A 20,722-nucleotide genomic window follows, 5' to 3' on the forward strand; every position below is an offset into this window, starting at 1 on the left:
CACACACACACACACACACACACACACACACTATGCTACAGGTTTGACTGTTACTGATGCCATCTTAACTACATTCTCTGTCTCTTCCCCATCAAGTTTTCACTGTAGAACATGGCTATATCCTGCTAACTCTGTATCAAAAGTTTGCCAAGGCTAGTTCCTGGACATACGTGCAAAGGAAAATTTCTAACTACATTGTGGGAACAGTCAGAAAGAAGAAAGGAGGTCTATCCTGGTCAGTCATGCTGGTTTGGGACATCAGTGTACAAGCATCAAGGGGCAGGGGCACATCTCAGAGGGTCTAGAATTCCTTCTGAGCTGAGTCTTGACTTTCGAAGTCCCAGGGTGGGTCCTATGGCAGCATGGGAAACAAAAGCCTCCTGGGTCACCTGTGGGATGGGAAGCTTGCCAAATCAGAGCCCACAGCTCCTTGCAGTTACAGCAGGGATAGACGAAGCCACAGCCTTAAGTATGAAGGCACAGCCTTGAATGCCAAGTTCAAATTTTAAACCAAATTCAAAATCATCTCCCACAGAGACGTCTTTTGTCCTGTTTGCACGGGCACCCATTCTGTTTCTTATTTATACCTGTGCTTCGCTGAGGTGTCGGGACAATGACTGCTTTCCAGTTGATGGCTTAAATAAGGACCCAGATACTCTACCCTCAAATGTTTGGATTAGAAAATGAGCCAGGAAAAGAAATGATTGCAGAGCAAAGCCACCAGCTTGGCTCCTGTGTCTGTGGGAGGAAGTTGGAGGCAGTAACAGAAATGAAGTTTGGGGACTGTTTGCTCATTTACACATTGTCTCAGACTCCCCAATTACACACCTAATTAAGAGTCGGACAATTAAGCAAACAGTTTAAATGTATGATCAGGGAGTTTGGGATTAACACCCGGTACAGGAAAGAGGCACTTCTGAGCCTTGGAAGAAAGTATGGGAAGGACTGTTCCCCTGCTGTAGCTTTCAGAGCTCAAGTCAAGGCTGCTTTTCTGTGGAGACCTCTGTTACCTTCTAGAAATGTCTCTCAGTAACCCATATCTCGATGCCCCTAAATGTCAGAAATGGAAGAAACAAGAACTATAGTGGAAAGGGCTGGAGAGATGGCTCAGTGGTTAAGAGCACTGACTGCTCTTCCAGAGGATCTGAGTTCAATCCCAGCGTCCACGTGGTGGCTCACAACCATCTGTAATGGGATCTGATGCCCTCTTCTGGCGTGTCTGAAGACAGTTACTAAATATATATATAACTAGAATGGAGGAAGGGACATAGCTGTTCACGTTTTGTCCAGGGCTGGCCTGGCCTGGAGATGCCAGCTTATCTTCTCTCTCTATCCCAATCATGGTTCTTATACTCAGCCCGGGAAGCCATAAAGGATTGTTGGTGCTTGTGTGTTCACAGGTCCTTGAGAAGGTAGGTGTGTAGTGCGCATGTACATAGAGGTTGATGTTATGTGTGGTGCGCATGTGTGTAGAGGTTGATGTGTGTGGTGCGCATGTGCATGCAAGTCGATGTTGGGTGTCTTTCTCAGTTGCTCGGCTTTACTTATTGAGACAGATCCCTCTAGCAGCTCGTCACTTTGACTTGATTGGCTGATCCAGGGAATCAGTCTGTCTCCACCTTCCTAGGGTTGAGATCACTGATGTGTAGCAGCACCTGGCTTCTTATGTGGATGCTGAGGGTCCTAACTCAGATCCTCATGTTTGTGTGGGAGGTACCTTATTGGCTGAACCATCTCCCAGCTCCAAGAGCTGTTGTCACTATGACTCCTCAGATGCTGCTTACAACCTTCTACTCTTTCTATAGGAAGATGTTAGGTGGATATATATATCTGGCCAACCAAAGCCCTGGTATGACTTTATTACATAGGCTAAATGGTTTTTTGTAATCGCTGAAAATAGGATTCTTGCTCTTGTTCACCAGGTGTTTCAGAATTACTAGCTCACAAAACAAATGAGGAGAGAGGGTAACTGACTTGCTCCGTGTAAAGGGCCCGTGGCAGACCTGAGTGAAAATGAGGCTACCTGCTGGCCGGGATGAGGAAATTCAAAGCCTCGGAGTTTTCTGCGAAAGCCAGGAAAATCACTGACTCCAGATGCGAAGGGTAATTGGAGAACATGATCCAGAGTCACCCCGGGGAAGCTGCATGATCAACTTCTCTCGTTCTTGCTTCCAGTTACATGTATCCTTGCCATCTCCATGGCAACCCAGGAGTTTCGCCCGTTTCATTGAATCCTGGCTTGGGGAGATATGGAGGAACCAGATGGGCTAGGTAAGTGCAGAGGCTGTGATGTACAATTCTGCCGAGTTTTACCAAGGTTGTAAGGGGCGCATCCCGAAAGTGGAGGCAGCAGTGTAAGGAACAGGTATTCACTTGGAGACCTCAAGGCTTTGGATGCCAGTCCTAAGTCCCAGTGATTCACGTTGTGTCAAAGAGGTCTGCACCAGATGGACTCTGTCTCAGCTTCCTACCATAACCCTGTGGACCCACATGTCTCCTGGCTTTCCTGACAGGCCCTCTCTGAGTTTCTTCCCATCACACTAGCAGAGGACAGGGAGGGGGTACCTAGTCAGGAGAAATTGTACTTTTCCTTTGCTACTGGCCAAGAGATTAGGGGGCAAGAGGCAGGAATACTAGCTACTCACACTCAAGAGTGATGTATATTTTCTTTCTCTGGAGTTTTGACCTTCAGGTTCTTCACAGGCCAAGTAAAGGCAGCACCCTGTCTGTATTAGTTGTTTTCCTCATTGCCAATGAAAATACCCTACCAAAAACAGCTTATGGAAGAAGGACCTTAGGGTAGTTCTTATTGTAGCTGTCTATCATGGTTTGGAAGGCTTGACTGCAAGAACATGGGGTAGGTAATCATATTACATAGCAATCAGGAAGTAGAACTGCAGACAGGAAGTCCAGACCTGTTGTAGAAACTCCCAGTGAACCACTTCCTCCAGTGTGGCACTATCTCACGAATATTCCAGAACCTTCCAAAACAGCACCACTGATGGGGTGGGGTGGGGTGGTAAGTGTTCAAAATGCACGAATGTATGTGAGACATTTCATGTTCAAACCACAGCAACTGCCTTCACTGGGCTATCTCAGGGAATAAATGGGTGGCTAGTTGGGAAGCTCTCGTGGTGGAGTCTGTCATGCACAAGGCCCTCTGCAACCAGACAGCCCAATTTGGTGCCTGTTTTCTTGTCCTCTCCTGTCATTAGACATGAAGCTCCTTGAGGAGAGAAGTCTGGGTCTGTCTAGCATCAAATCCCACAGTGCTCAGTGCAATGCCTGTAAGGGAGCTCTCTTCCCTTAGTGCAGAGGGAATAGATCATGATGTGCCTCCTCAGAGATAAATGTATGAACTCCCTGCGTTCTGCATCATGGCTAATCAGTGCTAGAGATGAAGGCTTTGGGGACTAAATGATTTTTGAAAACTATATTCAAGGTTAAATTATGAGTCAAACCAAGAGTATAAACTGCTAGAAACAATTTACTCATATTTTAAGAGTTGTTCAGTCCCAGCCACTGTATTACATATCCCCAGAGTTGCTCTCCCTCCATGATCCTGCATCCGGAGCACTACAGTCATGGCCATGCCCCTGCCACAGCTCTCTGTCAGGGAAACCAAGGCACACGGCGCAGTTTCACACCTTGTGTTTTCAATATGAATCTACTAGAAAACAAGGGATGTTTGTCCTTGATGTGCCAGTGCCTTCACACCCCAAATTCTGCAGTGGTTCTCAAATAATGTGGGGAGGGGTGGGGGTGGAAAAGCAATGGTTCACAAATAATGTGGGGTGTAGAGGGGTGGGGAAGGGGACTAACTTTGAAATTCATCCTCTCCTACTTAACTCACGGGCTTTGTCTTTCTGTAAGTGAGGATGAGAGTCTTGTGATCTGATGGGTGATGGATAGTGGAATGGAGGTGTGTGTGGGGGGGTAAGGGTGGAGGTGGTGGCTGAAAACTGTTTATGACAGCTCAGGGTTACCATACCCTTCATAAGTCCTTTTGGGCATCTTCTCAGTTGCCTGGGATTTCTCAGAAGTAGAGTGAGTTTTTACCGTACTTGGAATGAAGTAGGGGTGTAGCAAATCTTCTCTAGATCACGAGCTTCTGCAAGGCAGACACTTTGCTTTGCATCGTGGTTTTAATAACTAAAGGTGAGACACAGCTGCAATGTTCAGGAAAATCCTCTGAATGTCTCTGAGAAGGACAAGATGGCTACACTGAGGACTGGACAACTGTCGGGCCTAACACTAGGTCTAATACTACTACTGTACTTGGGGAACTTGTCCCCTGCAATGATCTTAGCAGCTACCGTTCAGACTAGGCTCCTTGTCCACACACTTACATGAGAACGTTCTCAACAGCGACCTCTGGTGGTAGCGGGGAATATTGCACTTAGAGTGTAAAGAGCCTTGATACTCAAAAGCTGGAGCGCCTGGGAGGAGGTCCTTGGACCAGCATTGAGGATGAGAAGAAGGAAAACTAAATTAAGGTCAACAGTGAAGAAGATCCTGAGATTTGTGCTAGTTAGAGTGCAGTCTTGGAGCGCTTCGTTCAAAAGTCACAAAAATGTAGGGCTATAATGACATCTTTAATTAATACAATGGTTCACACCAGTTACAAAATGCACACAGTGGAGAATACACGTACATTGTTGGATGAAAAGGATGGCTGGTTGGATGGGGGAACAGAATGAAGGCTCATAAACCCCACACTCTAATGGGTACATCATAGGTTAGGCAACTTGTTCCTCACAACTTGACAAATACCCTTAGCTCCTGTCTGCACAAGGACTCTTCAAGGACTCTTCTCCAACAGAAAATAGCCAACTTCCAACCCCAGGCTGGCCCCTTGCAATGCTGTCATCGGCCAGATAGGAGTGTTCCTTGAGTAAAGTGGACCTTGGATGCTTTGGCCATGACTCCTGCCTGGCGCAGGTAAGTGTGAGTGAACTGAAAGGGGACCACATCCTGTTGTTCTGCAGAGCGTCAGTGTGATAGCAATGGGTGAGAGCACTAAGTCACAGCCGGTGATGCCCATGGGTGCAGTGAGTTACGACAGCCTGCTGTTAGGGTGGGAAGGGGGTACAGAAGAACTAGCCAACGAGATGGACTGGGAGACAGAAAGTGGGAAAGGTGAGGGAGGGAGGGAGGGAGGGAGGGAGAGGGAGAGAGGCTTGTGAACAAATGGTTATATTGTTTCTGCTGAAATATGAGATGCACATGGCTGATTTTGCAAGGAGCTCCGCCAAAAATCACAGGAGGTTAATTATTTTGACCTCCATTTCCGGCTCTCACACTTGACTGAGGCATCTTCAACTGACGATGACACCACTGCCCTCAATAGCATGTGCACACCGACTAATGATCTCTCTGGAGCGCAGCTGTAGCTCTGGAAGCAGGCATTGCGGCAAGGGCTCCAGCATAATTACTGGCAGTTCCTCATCCACTTTGGCAAGAAAGATAAAGAAGGCTGTTGTTGAGTTTTATTGTTTTCAAGGGCCTGTCTCTGATACCTTGAAGTATCAGAGTATGTGACCATCGTCAGCTTGTCTGTCCAGGAGCCCTGGTTACACTGAACCTCAATGACTAGGACTGTTTTATGTACTTGTTGCCCAGGAGGCCTGGGACAAGGGGGAAAATCAGGGAATGAAAGAGAAAGTATGTATGTATGTATGTATGTATGTATGTGTATATGTATGTATGTGACATGCCTTGGATCCATTGATTTGAAGCCACTGTTTTCCTTTCTTAGCTTTGAGCCTGTCTGATTATAAAGTTTGTTTTGTTGGTTTTTTTTTTTTTCCAGATGCAAGCCTGCACATTCCCTGTCTTCAGTGAGCTGAGAAGTTAGTAAACCAATTCTGAAGAAGAGATGGGCATTCTGACACTGTAGGCCTGACTTTGTCCTCAGTTAAAGGGGTCTCTGTTTCTGAATGAGTGTTGCTAAAGTCCCATGAAGGACTATAATGGGGGACTATTTTGGAAAATTAAGAGGCACAATTAGGGTTTGCTTTCAGCCTCATTCACTAATTCGACAAACATGGGTTGTGTCTCCATGTAACTGGGGCTTTTGCTGTAGTAATTCACACTGTAAGCCAGTGCAGGACAGAAAAAGGACCTGGAGTTTTATCATTTCCTGCTCAGACAAACAGTGGTGCTCTTTGTCTTAGATCTTCTCCATCATTCTGGCCACCATATCAGTGGTTCTCACAGGTGTGACTCTGAGGCCCAGGACTACTTCCTAACTCTGGGACTCCATGAAAGCCACAAGCTAGAGACTTCCCGCCCATGGTTCTCAGGTGCCTTGACTCTCATGGGAGCATCACGAGATCTACCAGACTGTTGACCTTCAAGAGAAAGTGGATATGAATTAACCGAACCCCAGGGAGCACATGATGGCTGTTTGTTCTGAAATCGAAATGCTCATCCTCTAAGAAGGCAGAATGTGTCCTTTCTGACTAAGTTGACACAACTTTTGGGTCCTGTATGTGCATGTGTGTGTGTGTGTGCAGGTGCACATATGTGCTCATGGGTGTGGAAGCCATGGGTCATTGCTTGGGAGCTGTCTTGCTTTCTGAGTCTCTCACTAGCCTGAGACTTAGCAAGCAGGCTAGGTTGGCTGGCCAGAGAGCTTTCCCCCCAACGCGCCCCCTCCCCCACAGGGTCTGCTAGGATTAGGAGCACACTCCAGCATGCCAAATTTTGCATTTGTTTATTTATTATTTTAGTGTGGCTTCTAGAAATTAAATTTGTGTCCTCACGCCTGTAGGTGCATTAGCTACTGAGCTACCACCAGCTTCAGGAAATACAGGTTTTTAGATCAAAGACTATTTTCTTGTGGTATTCCCACATAGCAGAGGGGGTACAGAATCAGCACTTTGTGGCCTGGAAGACCTTCAGTGCTTAGGAAGGCGTAATGTTCATAGCAGTGTCCCCATCTATCTCAGGAAAATGGCCCTGAAACCACCTGTTGAGTTTTCTTTTGTCTCCTGGGATCTTAGGTCCCCCCCTCCCCATGAATATTTAAATCCCCTTGGTCATTTCCTGATTCCAGACTAACTATACTCTTGCCATTTGGCATGGAGCTAAGACAGGGAAGATCATAGGCCCATAAGGTGTGAGTTCTAATCACCTGGCTCTCCTTTTGACCACAGTAGGAACTGTAAGGGTGCTGTTTTACAGTCACTACATGTTTTTATCCCAGGCTTTGACCTTGCTATGTGGCCAGAGATGACCTTGATCTTCTAATCCTCCTGCCTCCACCCCTGGAATGCTGGGATTACATGCATATGGCACCACTCTTCAGTATATGTGCTGCTGGGGCTAGAACCCTAGTGTAGCATGTAGCTTTTGCTACCCCACTTTAAGCTCCAGGAATGGGCCACGCCATCAGCCTCTACTCAGAGAATACTGGACCTGCGGATGAAAAACACAGACACACACACATTGCTGAATTTCAACCCACCTTATTGGGTCAATTGCTGGGTACTACTACTCTCCCACTGCTAGCATGCCCTTCCCAATAATCTTAGCTTAGCACCTCTCAACCTGCCCTCAGCTTCAGTTGCTCAGTTACCTTAAGTCCTAGCTCAACACACTAACCTCCCTCCTGGAGAAGTGGCCTATGGCCATTCTGCCTGCGATCTCACATGGCTGGTCACCTTTTGTCCACCCCCTCCCCCCAAGCAAGGCAAAATCTCCTTTCCTACCCATGCGTCTCTTCACCTCCCCCAGGAACTGGAAGTCATGCCTCTTTTCTTCCACCCAGCAATTGGCCCCTGACATCTTTACTAAGAGATCAAGAACCAACTGGAGAACAAGACCTTAACATCAAAACCACCCACTACACCCTAGGTTTCATAAATGTTCAGGCAAGCCATCTACAGACAGAGCTATGGCCCCAGCCTAGCTACCAAAGGTCTCTTAGCTAGTTCTTTATGTGCCTTATGCATGTCCACTCAGCATGTGGTCTATCAGCCCCTTGAGGTAGCAACTGTTACTGTCCACTTTCCAGGTGAACAAATGACGCTATAGTCAAGTTATACATCAGGCTTCAAGTAAACAAGCTGGTTTTGTTGGGTTCAGGATTTATACTCATCTCATACCATGGTTCTTGCTCTCTTTCCCATGAATACTTGAGACCTCAGAAGGCACAGGGTAAAGAGTGACTCAGTGTTGCTTGACTCTTGTCTGAAGCTCATCCCCACAGCAGATGAGCCATGTATATATTATTTGTTGTCCTTGTTAAACCTAATCCCTGTGATTGTTGGGGTTCTTTAAGGGAAAAGATCTGATCAAATAGATAGATCTATCTATCATCTATCTATCTATCTATCTATCTATCTATCTATCTATCTATCTATCTATCTATCTATCTATCTATTTCACACACACACACACACACACACACACACACACACACGTAGAGTGGACTTACTAGATAGGCTTACAGCCTATGGTTCAGGCAGTCCATCAACAACTGCCTTATAATGGAAAGACCAATGACTAGGTACTTTTTCAGTCCACCAGACTAAATGTCTCAGCAATTCCAAACTGGTGCTGAAGTCCTGGAGGATTCCCAAAGAGCTTCTGGTCTTTAGTCTATATTGGAATCCTGAAGAAGTAGTTTCTAATAATAGCAGAGGAATGTCTTAGTAACAGGGTAGATAAGCTGGAAGGCAAAAAGCATAAGCATAAGCATAAGCTTCCTTCTTTCATGTCCTGGGCTGCTACCAGAAAGTGTGGCTCAGATTTAGTGAGGGTCTGGCCACCACTAATGATCAGTCAAGAAAATCCCTCACAGGCATGCTCTGCTGCCCGGAGATTAGTGGATTCCAGATGTAGTCCAGGTGACAACCACGATTAGCCTGAACAGATCTCTTGCTAAAAAATGTACAGAATAACTGCACAGTGTTGTATATGGTTAGTTTACATTGTAGATGGATTTACTTATTTACATGAGATCCATCTAAGTGAAGAAGGACCCTACAAATCATGTCAATGGCATGATAGCCAGAGAACCTACACATCCATACTGAGAATGGGAGCTGCCCACCAAGAGTCCACCTCCTCCTGGTAGGACAGCATGCACTGTTCCTTTAAGAGCTACCGTGAATGTTGTGTTTTCAGGTGACAGCCTCTCCATGTTTTCCCAGCAAAGTTAATGAAATGTCGCTGGTGCTCTTCCTGAGAACCTCCCGTCTCTCACACAGCCATGCTGTCAAGTCCACGTGCTCTCCTCTGATCTATTTTTATACCACCACATAATAATTCATCCTCCTAAATATATCCATCATCCTGGATTTGCATTTTTTTATTAAGTCGCCTGCTTGCTTCCCATCATTTAATCAGTGTTGACTCGACTCAGAGAGCAGCCTGACAAGATGTGGATCCAAGTCTAGCCTCTGGCAGTCTGCCTGCTCTGTAACTTGGGGTGATCTTCTCCTATTAGTTCAGGTCTTAGCATGCTCATTTATAAAATGTGGGTGGGGGCCTGCAGGGAAAGATGGTTGTGTGACTCAGAGGGAACGATCCTTGCCAGGGATTGCCATTGGCAAGAGTCCATCTTTCTTTCTATGGACTGTGGGGTGTGTATGTGTGTGTGTGTGTGTGTGTGTGTGTGTGTGCACACGCACACACGCAAGTATAGGTGTACATGCATATATGGAGAGGCCAGAGGTCAACCTGGATAATCATTCCTCAGGACTCACCCACCTTGTTTATTGAGCCAGGTTTCTTACTGGCCTAGAACTTACCAATGCAGCTTGGCTAGATGCCAGAGAAACCTAGGGGACCTACCTCCCTACATCTACTAAGATCTGAGATGATAAGCTCGTACCACCATGCCCAGCTCTTTATGTGTGTTCTGGGGAGTAGAACTTGGGCCCTCATGCTTGCACACTAAGTACTTTACCAACTGAGCCGTTTTCCAGCCCAGTACCTGTGAGCTCACTGAACATCCTCAGACGAAGCAGGAGCACAACAAGCTTGTGAAATGTGAAATATATCAACCCTTCCCAGCCCATCCTTGATATATGGCCTTAAACCTGGGGTTTAATCTACTTGCACCTCAAATAGAGAAGAGATAGCTGTGTACTATGAATAATAATTATACATCCAGCCCTAGGCTATGCGCAGGTTCATTGCCTCAGTGGTTTCCAGCTGGTGATGATGCTGCCTTCAGGGAATACTTTTTATTGGTACAACTGAGGCAGTAAGGTGTGAATACTGTTGTTATTTGCAGCATGAGGGGGTGCTGTGAAACTCCTCACAGTATCCCCTGTACCAAAGACTTGGCCAGCCCAAAGTATCAGTAGAGCTGAGGTAGGGAAATTCTCACTGAATCACATGCTACAAATGGATACACAGTTATCGGCACCTGAATGTCATCCTTGAATGGAGCTGGTGATGTCTGGACACAATGACAGACCACTCTACTGTCACTCACAGCATGGGGACAGTATAGCCGATGTTTCTTCTACTCTGAGTTTCCTCATTCTTGCTCAGGTATAGCTCCACTACACACCTGACCTCAAGTTTCATAGACTGGTTTTGCTCACCCAGCTGACAGCTCCTTGCATGCAAAGCATGTGCCTGACTCTTCTCTTGTTTCTCTCATGCTTTCATGCTGTAGCCACACAAGGGACATATTCCATCACCTTCAGAGAAATTAGTCCTACCACAGAGGTGGCAGCTTGGCTTCTGAGTGTGGTTATGGGGTGGTAGAAATACATAGTTATAGGAGTCTAGCGTTCAGGGAGGGCGGGGCTCTAGTAAGAGGCACTGAGGAGTGATGGGGTAATGAGACCTCTCGTATGATCTCTAACTCTCACAAAACACACTGAAAATGAGTGGCCATCTTTGTGTCAGACCTTATGAGGGCAACTATTTTCAGAACCTCTAAAGGTCATCCCCAAATATCTGCAAGAGCCTGCAGGCATCCTATTGCCCCTGGGAGAAAACAGAAATCCAACTAGATACAGGTAAGCTGGACTCGGGTTTGCAAACATGTCTCAAGGAGCATTATGTCCTAGCAGAGCATTTGATACATCAGCGTTGCTTTGTAAGAGGCAAATGTCCAAAACAATGTTTTCCCACCCATCTCAGTTATGGTGGAAACTGATTGTGAATGAGACCCCTGTTCTTATCCCCTGGCACCCAGATGGACCTTGATTTACAAATCTTTAACCCCCACCACCCCGAGATCTCATGTTTGTACTGGATTCATAGCTGTGCCCTCCCCAGTTTGCATGGACGTATGGTGGGGAATCAAGAGAGTTCACAAGTGCACAGGGTAGAGCTCATCCAAGCCTTCCTTTCACAAGAATAGTAACTATAATGGTGGTGGTGCTAATGGCATCTGTCATGGACAGAACTTTGATTAGATACTTAGTGGTTTTCCCATGTTAGCTACTTATACCTACCCATCCTTTGATATTGGAGCTGATACTGTCCTCATCTTACAGATGAACAAAGCAATGCAAGTTAAGTAGCATGATTCATGTAGCATGAGCAGTTGTGTGTTGGGTCCTGGATGTTAACTGATTTCTGTCCCCAGGCCCTGTACCCTTACAGACACACCCCAGGCCTCCAAAGGCACAGGGAAGCAGCCTGACTTAGACTTGTATCTGAAGTTCACACTCACACAAATGTTGGGACTGTGGTCTCATTACCTTGCCCCTTTAAGACAGGCCTGCTTGCCAGTAATAAGGGAAGCTGTGTCCATGGCTCCGGGATGTGTACCTCCTGATGCACAGAGATTTCCATCCCTCCATGGGATCTGACCTACAGAGAATGAAGCATGGCATCTCAATGTCGTGGCTCCTGAAAGGAACAGCCCTGTGGACACAGTGTATTGAACAATGAGAGGATGTCCTTCACTCACTGGTCTCTTGCCACACTGCTCTAGCAAAGGATTCAGACCCAAATTAATAAGCTATAGGTCCTTACTAACTCAATCACTTCATCAGACACAAAAGCAAGGACACACAACCACGTGCATCTATCTGTACAAAGAAAGGATGGGGTGGTTATGTCCCTCCCAGGACCCTAACCTTGCTCTTTAACTGGGACTCCTATTATTGTGACAGACACAGGGATGTCATGGAAAGAAGAGTGTCATCTCTGACCTGGTCATGGAGCTGGCAAATTCTCCCTCCCCAATCCTTCCTGTTGGTTTTATAGGCTTCCGCTCCCCAGAGCTGTGTGCACAAACATTCTCAAATCAAAGCTCTGTGGAGCAGCTTTGGGTGGAGTTGAGTAGGACAGCAGCAGTGTGCAAACAACCTGGAATCTGGAATGGAATGAGTTAACTGGAGCTTAGGGTCCTTCGGTTCTCTGAGCCCACAGCTCCTTCTGCTATGGAAGTCAGACTCGTTAATGTCTGAGTATGTCATCAAGTATGTACAGAAAAGAGATGCTAGCCAGTGCCTCATCTACTAAGTGAAAAATCCTCATGAAAACTGCGATCATGCTTTTGGGTTTGTTTGGTTTTTCAGTTTTGTTTTGTTTTGTCTTTACTTCCTGGAGCCCTACTGCTCTCTAGATGGTACACAGAGCCACATTCCCATGTAGCATCTTTATTACCATGTTATGAATTCGAAATGGGAGTCATGTTGATGTACAGAAAAGAGCCTAACAGAGATGCAGTTCTCCTTTCTCCCTCTCAGTCCTGACCTCTGCTTTCTTAAATTCTCATTTCATTACATTGTTTTCACTTGGCAGTTTGAAACAACTAGAGAATACATGAATAGAAAACGAACACACAACTACTTTCACGGGAGATACAGGACCCAAATGAATGCAGGGACTCTGTGCTTTCTGACTTGGGTATGCTTGTGGGCGTTTCAGGGTGCAGAGCGATGAATAAAAATGGCAGGCAGGGTGGGACACAGGTGCAGGAGTAGCTGAGGTGCTGCAGAGTTATGGCTGCCAAGAGGATGCTCAGCCGACGGATGCTGCAACCCCACATGCAGAACACAAGGGGGAGAGGCAGCTCCACTCAGAGCGGTAGAAGCTGATTCCACACCACCTCTCTGCTATACACAATGCCGGCTCACCTACAGCCAAGGTGGTAGCAATAAAGTTTTTGTTGAAAGCCTGCTGTGGATGGTTGACTTCAGACCTGCCTGTGCAATTTTTCCTTCCCCCTTGTGCGTGAAGCAATTTGCTCCAGGGACTGAGTGGCCGAGAGAAAGCAAATAGCCATGATTTATTTCTTCTACTTTCTTCCCAGGGGACAGAAGAGCAGAAGCAGACTAGAAGAGGATCTGTACAGAGTATGAAGGAAAGAAGCTTTGAGACACAAGCCAGAGAGAGGACAGCAAAGAGTGGGATAGACTCTCACTTCCCCAGTGAAGGGACCTGAAATCAGATCAGAAACCAGGGCCTCCTGGTGCGGGTACCTCCCTACTGCTGAAGCTTGCTTTACATGAGTGAAGATATCTTTAAGCGGGCGCTCTAGATTAAAGGCTTTCAGGATCAAAGTGGCCATGGTCAGACACGGTCCAAAAGCCTCCTTTGAGACTAGAGGAAGTCAGCCTGCCCATGTGAGTCCAGTTACAGGGAGATGTGTCTCGTTAAAGTAAACAAAATCAGAGTTAAAAGTACTAATTCCATACTACAAGGCAAAGATGCATTCGAAACTGATTTTTGGTTATTAAAAAAGTGCCTGAAGGGCAAGGCACAGTTTGAAGTTGTGAATTACATTGCAGTTTTCACAGTAGCTGGCATTTATTGAGTACCCATCTCCTCCTGTTTACATGGTTTATTTATTTATTATTTATTTTGCTCTCACCAGCCTGTGGTTAGGGTGGCCAGGGCAGGGGAGTGGAAAGGGGCTTGCAAAGAAGCCTTGGGTGTTCATTCAGGCATGCAGGGTGCAGAGAAGGTGAGATTGCTCCCTGGGGAGGCAGACAGGCAGTTTCAGTTCCTCGGTAGCCCCAGCTCTCACCTACACCAACTCATGTGCACAGATGAGGAGATAACCAGTGTGCCTGGCCCTACAACATGCATTTTCCAGTTCAGTGACATCAGCTGAGTCTCTGGGAGCAGTAAGGAACAGAATCATGGTTGGAAGAACCTTTCCTTCCTCAGGACAGGCCCCAGGTCCCTAGGAATGGAAGAATCCTCACTTCTGTAGCCTTGACAATAGAGAGGAGCGAATTCATCCCGTGTCTACTGATTCATGAATTCCTACAACCTGTTGCAATATGTGGCCCTCAACCAGCCAAGCAGCAAGGGGAGGGGGCAGAGGTGAACCAGACTGGCAGGGTCTTTCTAGGCAGACGGAAATGTGGCATGAAACGCCACAGAGCAGTTTGGCAGGGCTGGCAAACAGGAAAAGCCTCTTTCAGGCCCACACAGCTGGTCTTGCGTGATGTCTTAAGCTGCCTTTCACTACCTACAAGGGCAGCCAGCCTCACAGGGCCTCAGCTCTACAGGCCCTGAAACTGAAAAGTCGAACGGGAGGGGAAGATGGTAGGGCTGTGTGCCTGACAAGTGCCAGGTGATCCGCAGTGCTCCTGGCCCTACCCTCATCGTACTCTAGCAGATGGTGACATGGGGTTAATGACCAGAATCCCTGATTCCAGCTCATTTTTAATCCCATTAACTGGGTATTTATGATTTGGTCAAGGCCAGTGTCAAATAGCAGCAGCAGCAGCAGCAGCAGCAGCAGCAGCAACAGCAACAACAACAACAACAGGAGGTTCGAGGAATGAGTGAGCACACATGAAGAAAACAACAAAGAGATGTTCTCTGGTTTCCTTAAGGCAGAGCAGCAAATTAAACCTATCCCGGGGTCAGGCCAATTGACAACCATATCCCATGGGTCCAGTCTTTCAAAAAAGGTTTCTCTAGTTTTCACCTGGAGAGCAAGCAACAATAAATACGATTTTAAAGAAATTACTCGTTAGGAGTTAAGATTTGATTCTCAGCACCCACATGGATGTCCACAGCCATCTGTGACTCCAGTCCTAGGAGATCTGACACCCTCTTCTTGCTTCCAAAGACACCAGACACATACATGTCGTGTTGTACAGGTACACATATATACAAGCAAAACATCCATGTGCATAAAACGAATAAATATATAGTAGAAAGGAATCATGAAATGCATGGCTTTGCTTCACATCTCTCCCTGGTATGCCCCTCATAGAGAATTATTTGCTAAAAGTTTGCTGAAAAGAAGAAATAAGACTTGTTGTCGTAAGAGTTTGTTTATAAACCAGTCTGCGGCAGGGCTATGCTCCGGTTAACCTTTCTCACTGCAGCGAGGAACCGGGAGGGAAAGTTGCACAAGGAAGACATGGGAGTTTGAACTAATAATTCCATCTGCCTGTTAGAAAAGAAGGCATTTTTTTTTTCTAATTATGGGTGATGGCAGCAGCCGCCAGTATCTAGTACATGTTAAGTAGCAAATTAGCTTTGGAGCTGATTACAGGGCCCACCCTGTCTAACTCTGCCTTCCCCTCTCTTCAGGAGTAAGAGAAATTGCACTCTGCCTAGAAGCCTCCAAGGGAGTCACATTTAGGGCAGACCCTAGAGTCCCCAAGATCAGAAGAGAGCGCCCCCTCCTGGTACCTTAGAGCAGCAACAGAGAGAAATTCATAAATGCATCCATCTATTTGTTTTTAAGCAAATAAACACATTTTCCATAGCAAAACTCTAGGCATATGGGCTAGTAGGGGGTTAAATTGCCTAATTTTCACATGAATTTATCTGGAATTTTTTCTAATGTTTAGCTGTGAAGTGCACAAAAAGACCATAATTATACACAATTAGGGCAGCACCTAAAAAACTGGGCCAAGTAGACGTACTCTAAAACTGATGCTTGAATGCCTAGAAAGACCCTGCACATGCCCCAGAGCTAAGAAAAAGGTAATGGGGGATCTGATTGGTGCTGCAAATGTTTAACAACTGAGCTCTACAAAAGCATTTTAAAGAATCAGACAACATCTAATGTTTGTGCATAAACCACAGTGTTAATTACAAAAGATTCTTACCATCTAAAGAGGGCCCTTAACAAGAGCCATGCAGAAACATTTTATTAGCCATCTTACTGAGTAACTAGCTATGAGGGAGAATGGTACGGTGGTATCTCTTTAAAAACACTGTCCATCTCTGGTTCTCCAGTTCTGCACTAGTGCTTCAGTGGCATGCATTGGCATCCTGTGCAGGTCTGTGGGCTGCATCTTCCAGCTCAGACTTTTCTGAGTTTGACTGTCTGTTGTTCAGGTTATCAGCAATGAGACCATAGGCCAAGTAACCCTTCTCTCTCTTCTTGGGTTCTTCTGCAAAATGGGTTCAGTGGTGCTCCTGACATTTGACAGATCCACGAGAAAGCCCAGCATTAGAGCCCACTGACTTGCGATGAAAGCCACCATTAGTGCCTTTATCCTCTGGTCTTCCACCCATCCAAAAGGGCCTAGCCCGTTTGCAGGAGTTAAGAAGACCCTGAGGTCATCTTTGGGCCGGGCATAGAAAGCAGAAGAGAAGGCAGTGTATGTTTGACCTTGGATTCCAGATATGCAAATAAGAGCCTGGTGAGCTTTAAATTGTTCTCCAGTCACCTGAAAGGGAATACCAAACATCAACAAAACACCTCCTCCCAGCATTGACCAAGAGTGCTAACCGCTAAGTGCGTGGCTTGTATAAAAGCCCCATAGCTTAATCTCATCCATTTGCCATTCCAAAGCTCCATTACTATGGAGGAGGGGAAATCAAAGTTCAGAGCCCATTAGGCACTTCCTCCAAGGTCACAGAGCTGGAGGAGGCAGAGCAGACGGGAGGCACAAAGTCCTAGGTCTGCATGACTGTATCACAGCACCCTGCCCCGTCATGCCGTGGCCCCCAGTCTGATATGGGGGTGAAGGAACCACGAATGGGCTTATATTGTGGTGGAGTGACAAGATCTATTGTAGGGTCCATCTCTGCACGTCTGAGAAAATGTGTCTGAACACAAAGAAACTGACTCCAGGAGAAGAAGAGGGGAGGTGACAGAGCTTAACATGAGTAATGGTTGGTGGGGAGGGGGCAGAATGTGGGAGAAATTATACCCATTGTTGATGTTGCACAGCGCTGTGTGTCTGTCACCGCCTTCACTTCCCTGAGCCATGAGGCTGATCAACAGTAAAATGTGTATTTTATTCTCCTTGTTTTCCCCAAACCAACATAGTGTCTGGAACAGTTAAAGGGGAACACGCTTATTAATTAGAATGATGAGCCAGAGGTGGTGAGAAGAATCAGGGAGTTGGGGAGTATTCTGTATGAGAAGCCTAGATTGTAAAAGCACAAAGGCGGTCTCACAGGAGTATCATTTAACCCAGAGAAAGCAGGGAGGCCATTTACACATGTGAGGAAGTGGTCTGTGTGTGACATACAGAGAGATAGCGCAGGGGCAGGAAGGTGGAAATCCTTTCCTAAATTTGGGATGGAGAAATTTGGGTCTACTTTTAAGAACTTGCTTCAGAGGTGAACATACCCAGGATGGAGCCCCAGTTCTCACTTCACTGGTCCTGTGATTTGGACACAGCAGTTCATTGTGGCAGGCCTGAGTTTTCTCATCTGTACAATGGCGATAAAATCAAGAATATTCACTTGCCATGTAGACTTGGTTTTGGTCTCTCTGGTTTACAAGCCTATGCCCTGTTGAGGCCAGGACTCTGGGTTAGCAAAGGCACAACACCCTCCCCCCCCCCCCCCCCCCCGCCCCAAGTCTTGGTCATTTGTCTTCTGTCAAGTCATAACCTTCCTGACTGATAAACTACCAAGGTCATGTTCCACACACGTCACTTCAGTCTGCTTTCTGGGAACTATCACAGTGGATCTGGCTTAGCAGGAGGCTGGATGGGCGAGAACACCATCTCAGAATAGCCATCAGCGTAGAAGAGCATGATCTAAGCCACCTTTTTCCCCACCTTCTTAAGCCTAGCATATCCTGGAGATGCCAGTTTTGCTCTCCAAGACACTTGCCTCCATGTGGCTCTGTCCCAGATTGGCCAAGTGGCTCAAGTTGGCTACTCTAACTTTCAATTCCTTTCACCCTGATGAGAATTTATCCCAGATGCCAGCCACTTGATCCTTGGCAAGGGGCAGGCAAGCAAACCACACCTATCAGCCAGCAGGGGCCTGACTTACAAAGGATTTTCAGGAAGCAGGAGGTGGAAGATGGAGAGAGAGCCCATTCTCTTACCTACAGCTCCAGCTGTGATTCCATCTGGCAAATCCCGGGACAGAACACACACACACACACACACACACACACACACACACACACACACACACACACCCCTCAAACGGAATGGAATTAAACCAGTCCTACAGGGCACCCAGCTGTCTTCCTTTGTTAAACACAAAAAGTCCTGACAGACATATGGGGGTGGGGGGATACTTGTTGCTTTCTCTCTCTCTCTCTCTCTCTCTCTCTCTCTCTCTCTCTCTCTCTCTCTCTCTCTCTCTCTCTCTCTGGCTCCTATGGGCATACTGATTTTTCTATCTCTAGAAGGGCTTCTCTCTACTCTGGAGTGTTCTCCTCCAGCCTGCAGAGGGAGACCCTGTGGTTTTAAAATTGCTCCCTTCGTTTTCATCATCTCTCCCGTAGAGACCCCACATGGATGTGACCCTGAAGCCCACATTGGTGCAAAACCCTTGCCAGCATCTCACTAGCCACATGCAGTTAAGTATCCACTTTCCTGCCATCCTTGGCGATAGGGGGTTAAGTTCTCCTTCCTCTGGGAGTAGCTCATTACCTGGAGTAAAAGACCCCCAGCAGAAAAAAAAAGGCTAAAAACTTTCTTCATGTCCCCAGCCCCTATCCGTTCTGCTTCCCGCACAAGCCTCCCCTTCTCCTAGCAGCCTTTCAGGCCAGGGAGACGGGCTCTTTCTGAGCTCAACGGTCTTCCTCTTTCTCCGGAGGCTGGAAGCACGGAGCTCACAGAAGCTCCCACATCCCTGCTTCTCCACTCGGAGGCGGAGCGCAGCGTCCTCTCCCAGGCGGCAGTCGCAGCCCACAATTGGAATTCTGTCCCCAAAGGAGTGCCGGAAAAGAAGAGAAAGGAAGGATGGAGGCCGGCGAAAAACAGCGGCCAAGGTCCCATACATCCTCGGGAAGAAGCTAAGCATGTTGGCTGCTAGGATGCTGCGCCGCGGCGCCCCACCGCACTGCATCAGCGTGGCTGTGCTGACATCCCCCCATGCTTAACACGGGGCATTATGCGCTGGTTAACAGGATCCGAGCTGCTCAGCGACTTGTTTTAAGCATTTTCTCCCTCGCTCTCGCTTTTAATCTTGTCTCTAGTGGCGTGTGTAGGGGGGAGGACTTTATTTCCATTGGCTAAGCGCTCCCTTCCCACCCACATCCCTTCCACATCACCTTGGTGTCTCCCTAAATAAAACCAGCCCTCCTTATCGCCTGGAAAAAATCAGGAGCTAGAGTTTGAATGGGTTTTATATAAACACTCACCCCTGTCAGCGTGCGGCCAGGCTCTCAGGATAAACTCCCAGTGTCTGGCCTGATGCTTGCCTGGCGGATCTCTGCTTTGAATGCCAAGGTTTAAGCAGAATTCAGAGGACTGGGAACTCTTCCCTGAGATTTGATCAACCTGAAGCCAGTTGCAGAACTGCACAGGGTCCCGATGGACCTCAAGGAGAGCCCCAGCGAGGGCAGCCTGCAACCTTCCAGCATCCAGATCTTCGCCAATACCTCCACTCTCCATGGCATCCGCCACATCTTCGTGTATGGGCCGTTGACCATCCGGCGTGTGCTTTGGGCAGTGGCCTTCGTGGGATCCCTGGGCCTGCTGCTGGTGGAGAGCTCGGAGAGGGTGTCCTACTATTTCTCTTATCAGCATGTTACCAAGGTAGATGAAGTGGTGGCCCAGAGCCTGGTCTTCCCAGCTGTGACCCTCTGCAACCTCAATGGCTTCCGGTTCTCCAGGCTTACCACCAACGACTTGTACCACGCTGGGGAGTTGCTGGCCCTGTTGGATGTCAACTTGCAGATTCCTGACCAGCATCTGGCAGATCCCACGGTGCTGGAGGCCCTCCGACAGAAGGCCAACTTCAAACACTACAAACCGAAGCAGTTCAGCATGCTGGAGTTCCTGCACCGAGTAGGCCATGACCTGAAGGATATGTTGCTCTATTGCAAGTTCAAGGGGCAGGAGTGTGGGCATCAAGACTTCACCACAGTGAGTACTTGGCTTTCCGTTTGCTCTTGTGCTCACTCTTCAGTAGAAGTGGTGCGCTGGCCGCCTTCTGTTTGTCTTGGTATCTCTGCTATGCAGGAGAGAGGGCGGAGACCCAGCTGAAGGCCAAGAGGGTAGCTGGTACAAGTTGTTGGACCTGTTTGTAGAAAAGGTTACCTGTCAGATGGAGTACTGTGGTCCTTTCAGGTTGGAGAGCTACAGGGGGTTTGCTGTTGGGGGTCACTCCCCTAAGGTGTGCTGAGTTAGGCTTTCTCCCAGTCAGAGGGAAGAGGCCTGGGTTATCCATTGTCCAGGATGCTTGATGTCTGAACCGTGTGACAGGAACAGCTTGTCATTGGTGAGATGGCAGCCTCTCCTCTCTCTTTCTCTCTCTTCTCCCTCTCCCTTTCTTCTCTCTCTCCCCTCTATCTGTGCTCGGAAGTGGCATCAGGCTCTGCATCGTGTGGGCTGGGCTGGAGTTAAAGCTGTCACAGGAGGGGGTGTGTGGCCACAGACAGTCTGAATGACTC

At 47.4% G+C, this 20,722-nt stretch overlaps 1 protein-coding gene and 1 long non-coding RNA gene across 2 annotated transcripts in view; one reads left to right on the top strand and one right to left on the bottom strand.

The window, feature by feature from the left end:
- Positions 1-4,601: 4,601 nt before the first annotated feature.
- Positions 4,602-19,555, bottom strand: LOC143442730 (uncharacterized). The gene is made up of 3 exons (XR_013111148.1): positions 19,469-19,555; positions 17,489-17,571; positions 4,602-16,577 (listed from the first exon to the last, which is right to left on the bottom strand). It is a non-coding gene; the product is annotated as an uncharacterized LOC143442730 (long non-coding RNA).
- The window catches only part of Asic2 (acid sensing ion channel subunit 2), a 1,035,978-nt gene continuing 1,034,690 nt past the window's right edge, over positions 19,435-20,722 (top strand). Inside the window, exon 1 of the mRNA XM_034505874.2 lies at positions 19,435-20,195. Coding sequence (XP_034361765.1) covers positions 19,641-20,195 — 555 coding nt within the window. The 5' untranslated portion in view covers positions 19,435-19,640. The remainder of the gene's footprint in view (positions 20,196-20,722) is intronic.

Source organism: Arvicanthis niloticus, chromosome 6, assembly GCF_011762505.2.
Source record: "Arvicanthis niloticus isolate mArvNil1 chromosome 6, mArvNil1.pat.X, whole genome shotgun sequence".
Classification (NCBI taxonomy): Eukaryota; Metazoa; Chordata; class Mammalia; order Rodentia; family Muridae; genus Arvicanthis; species Arvicanthis niloticus.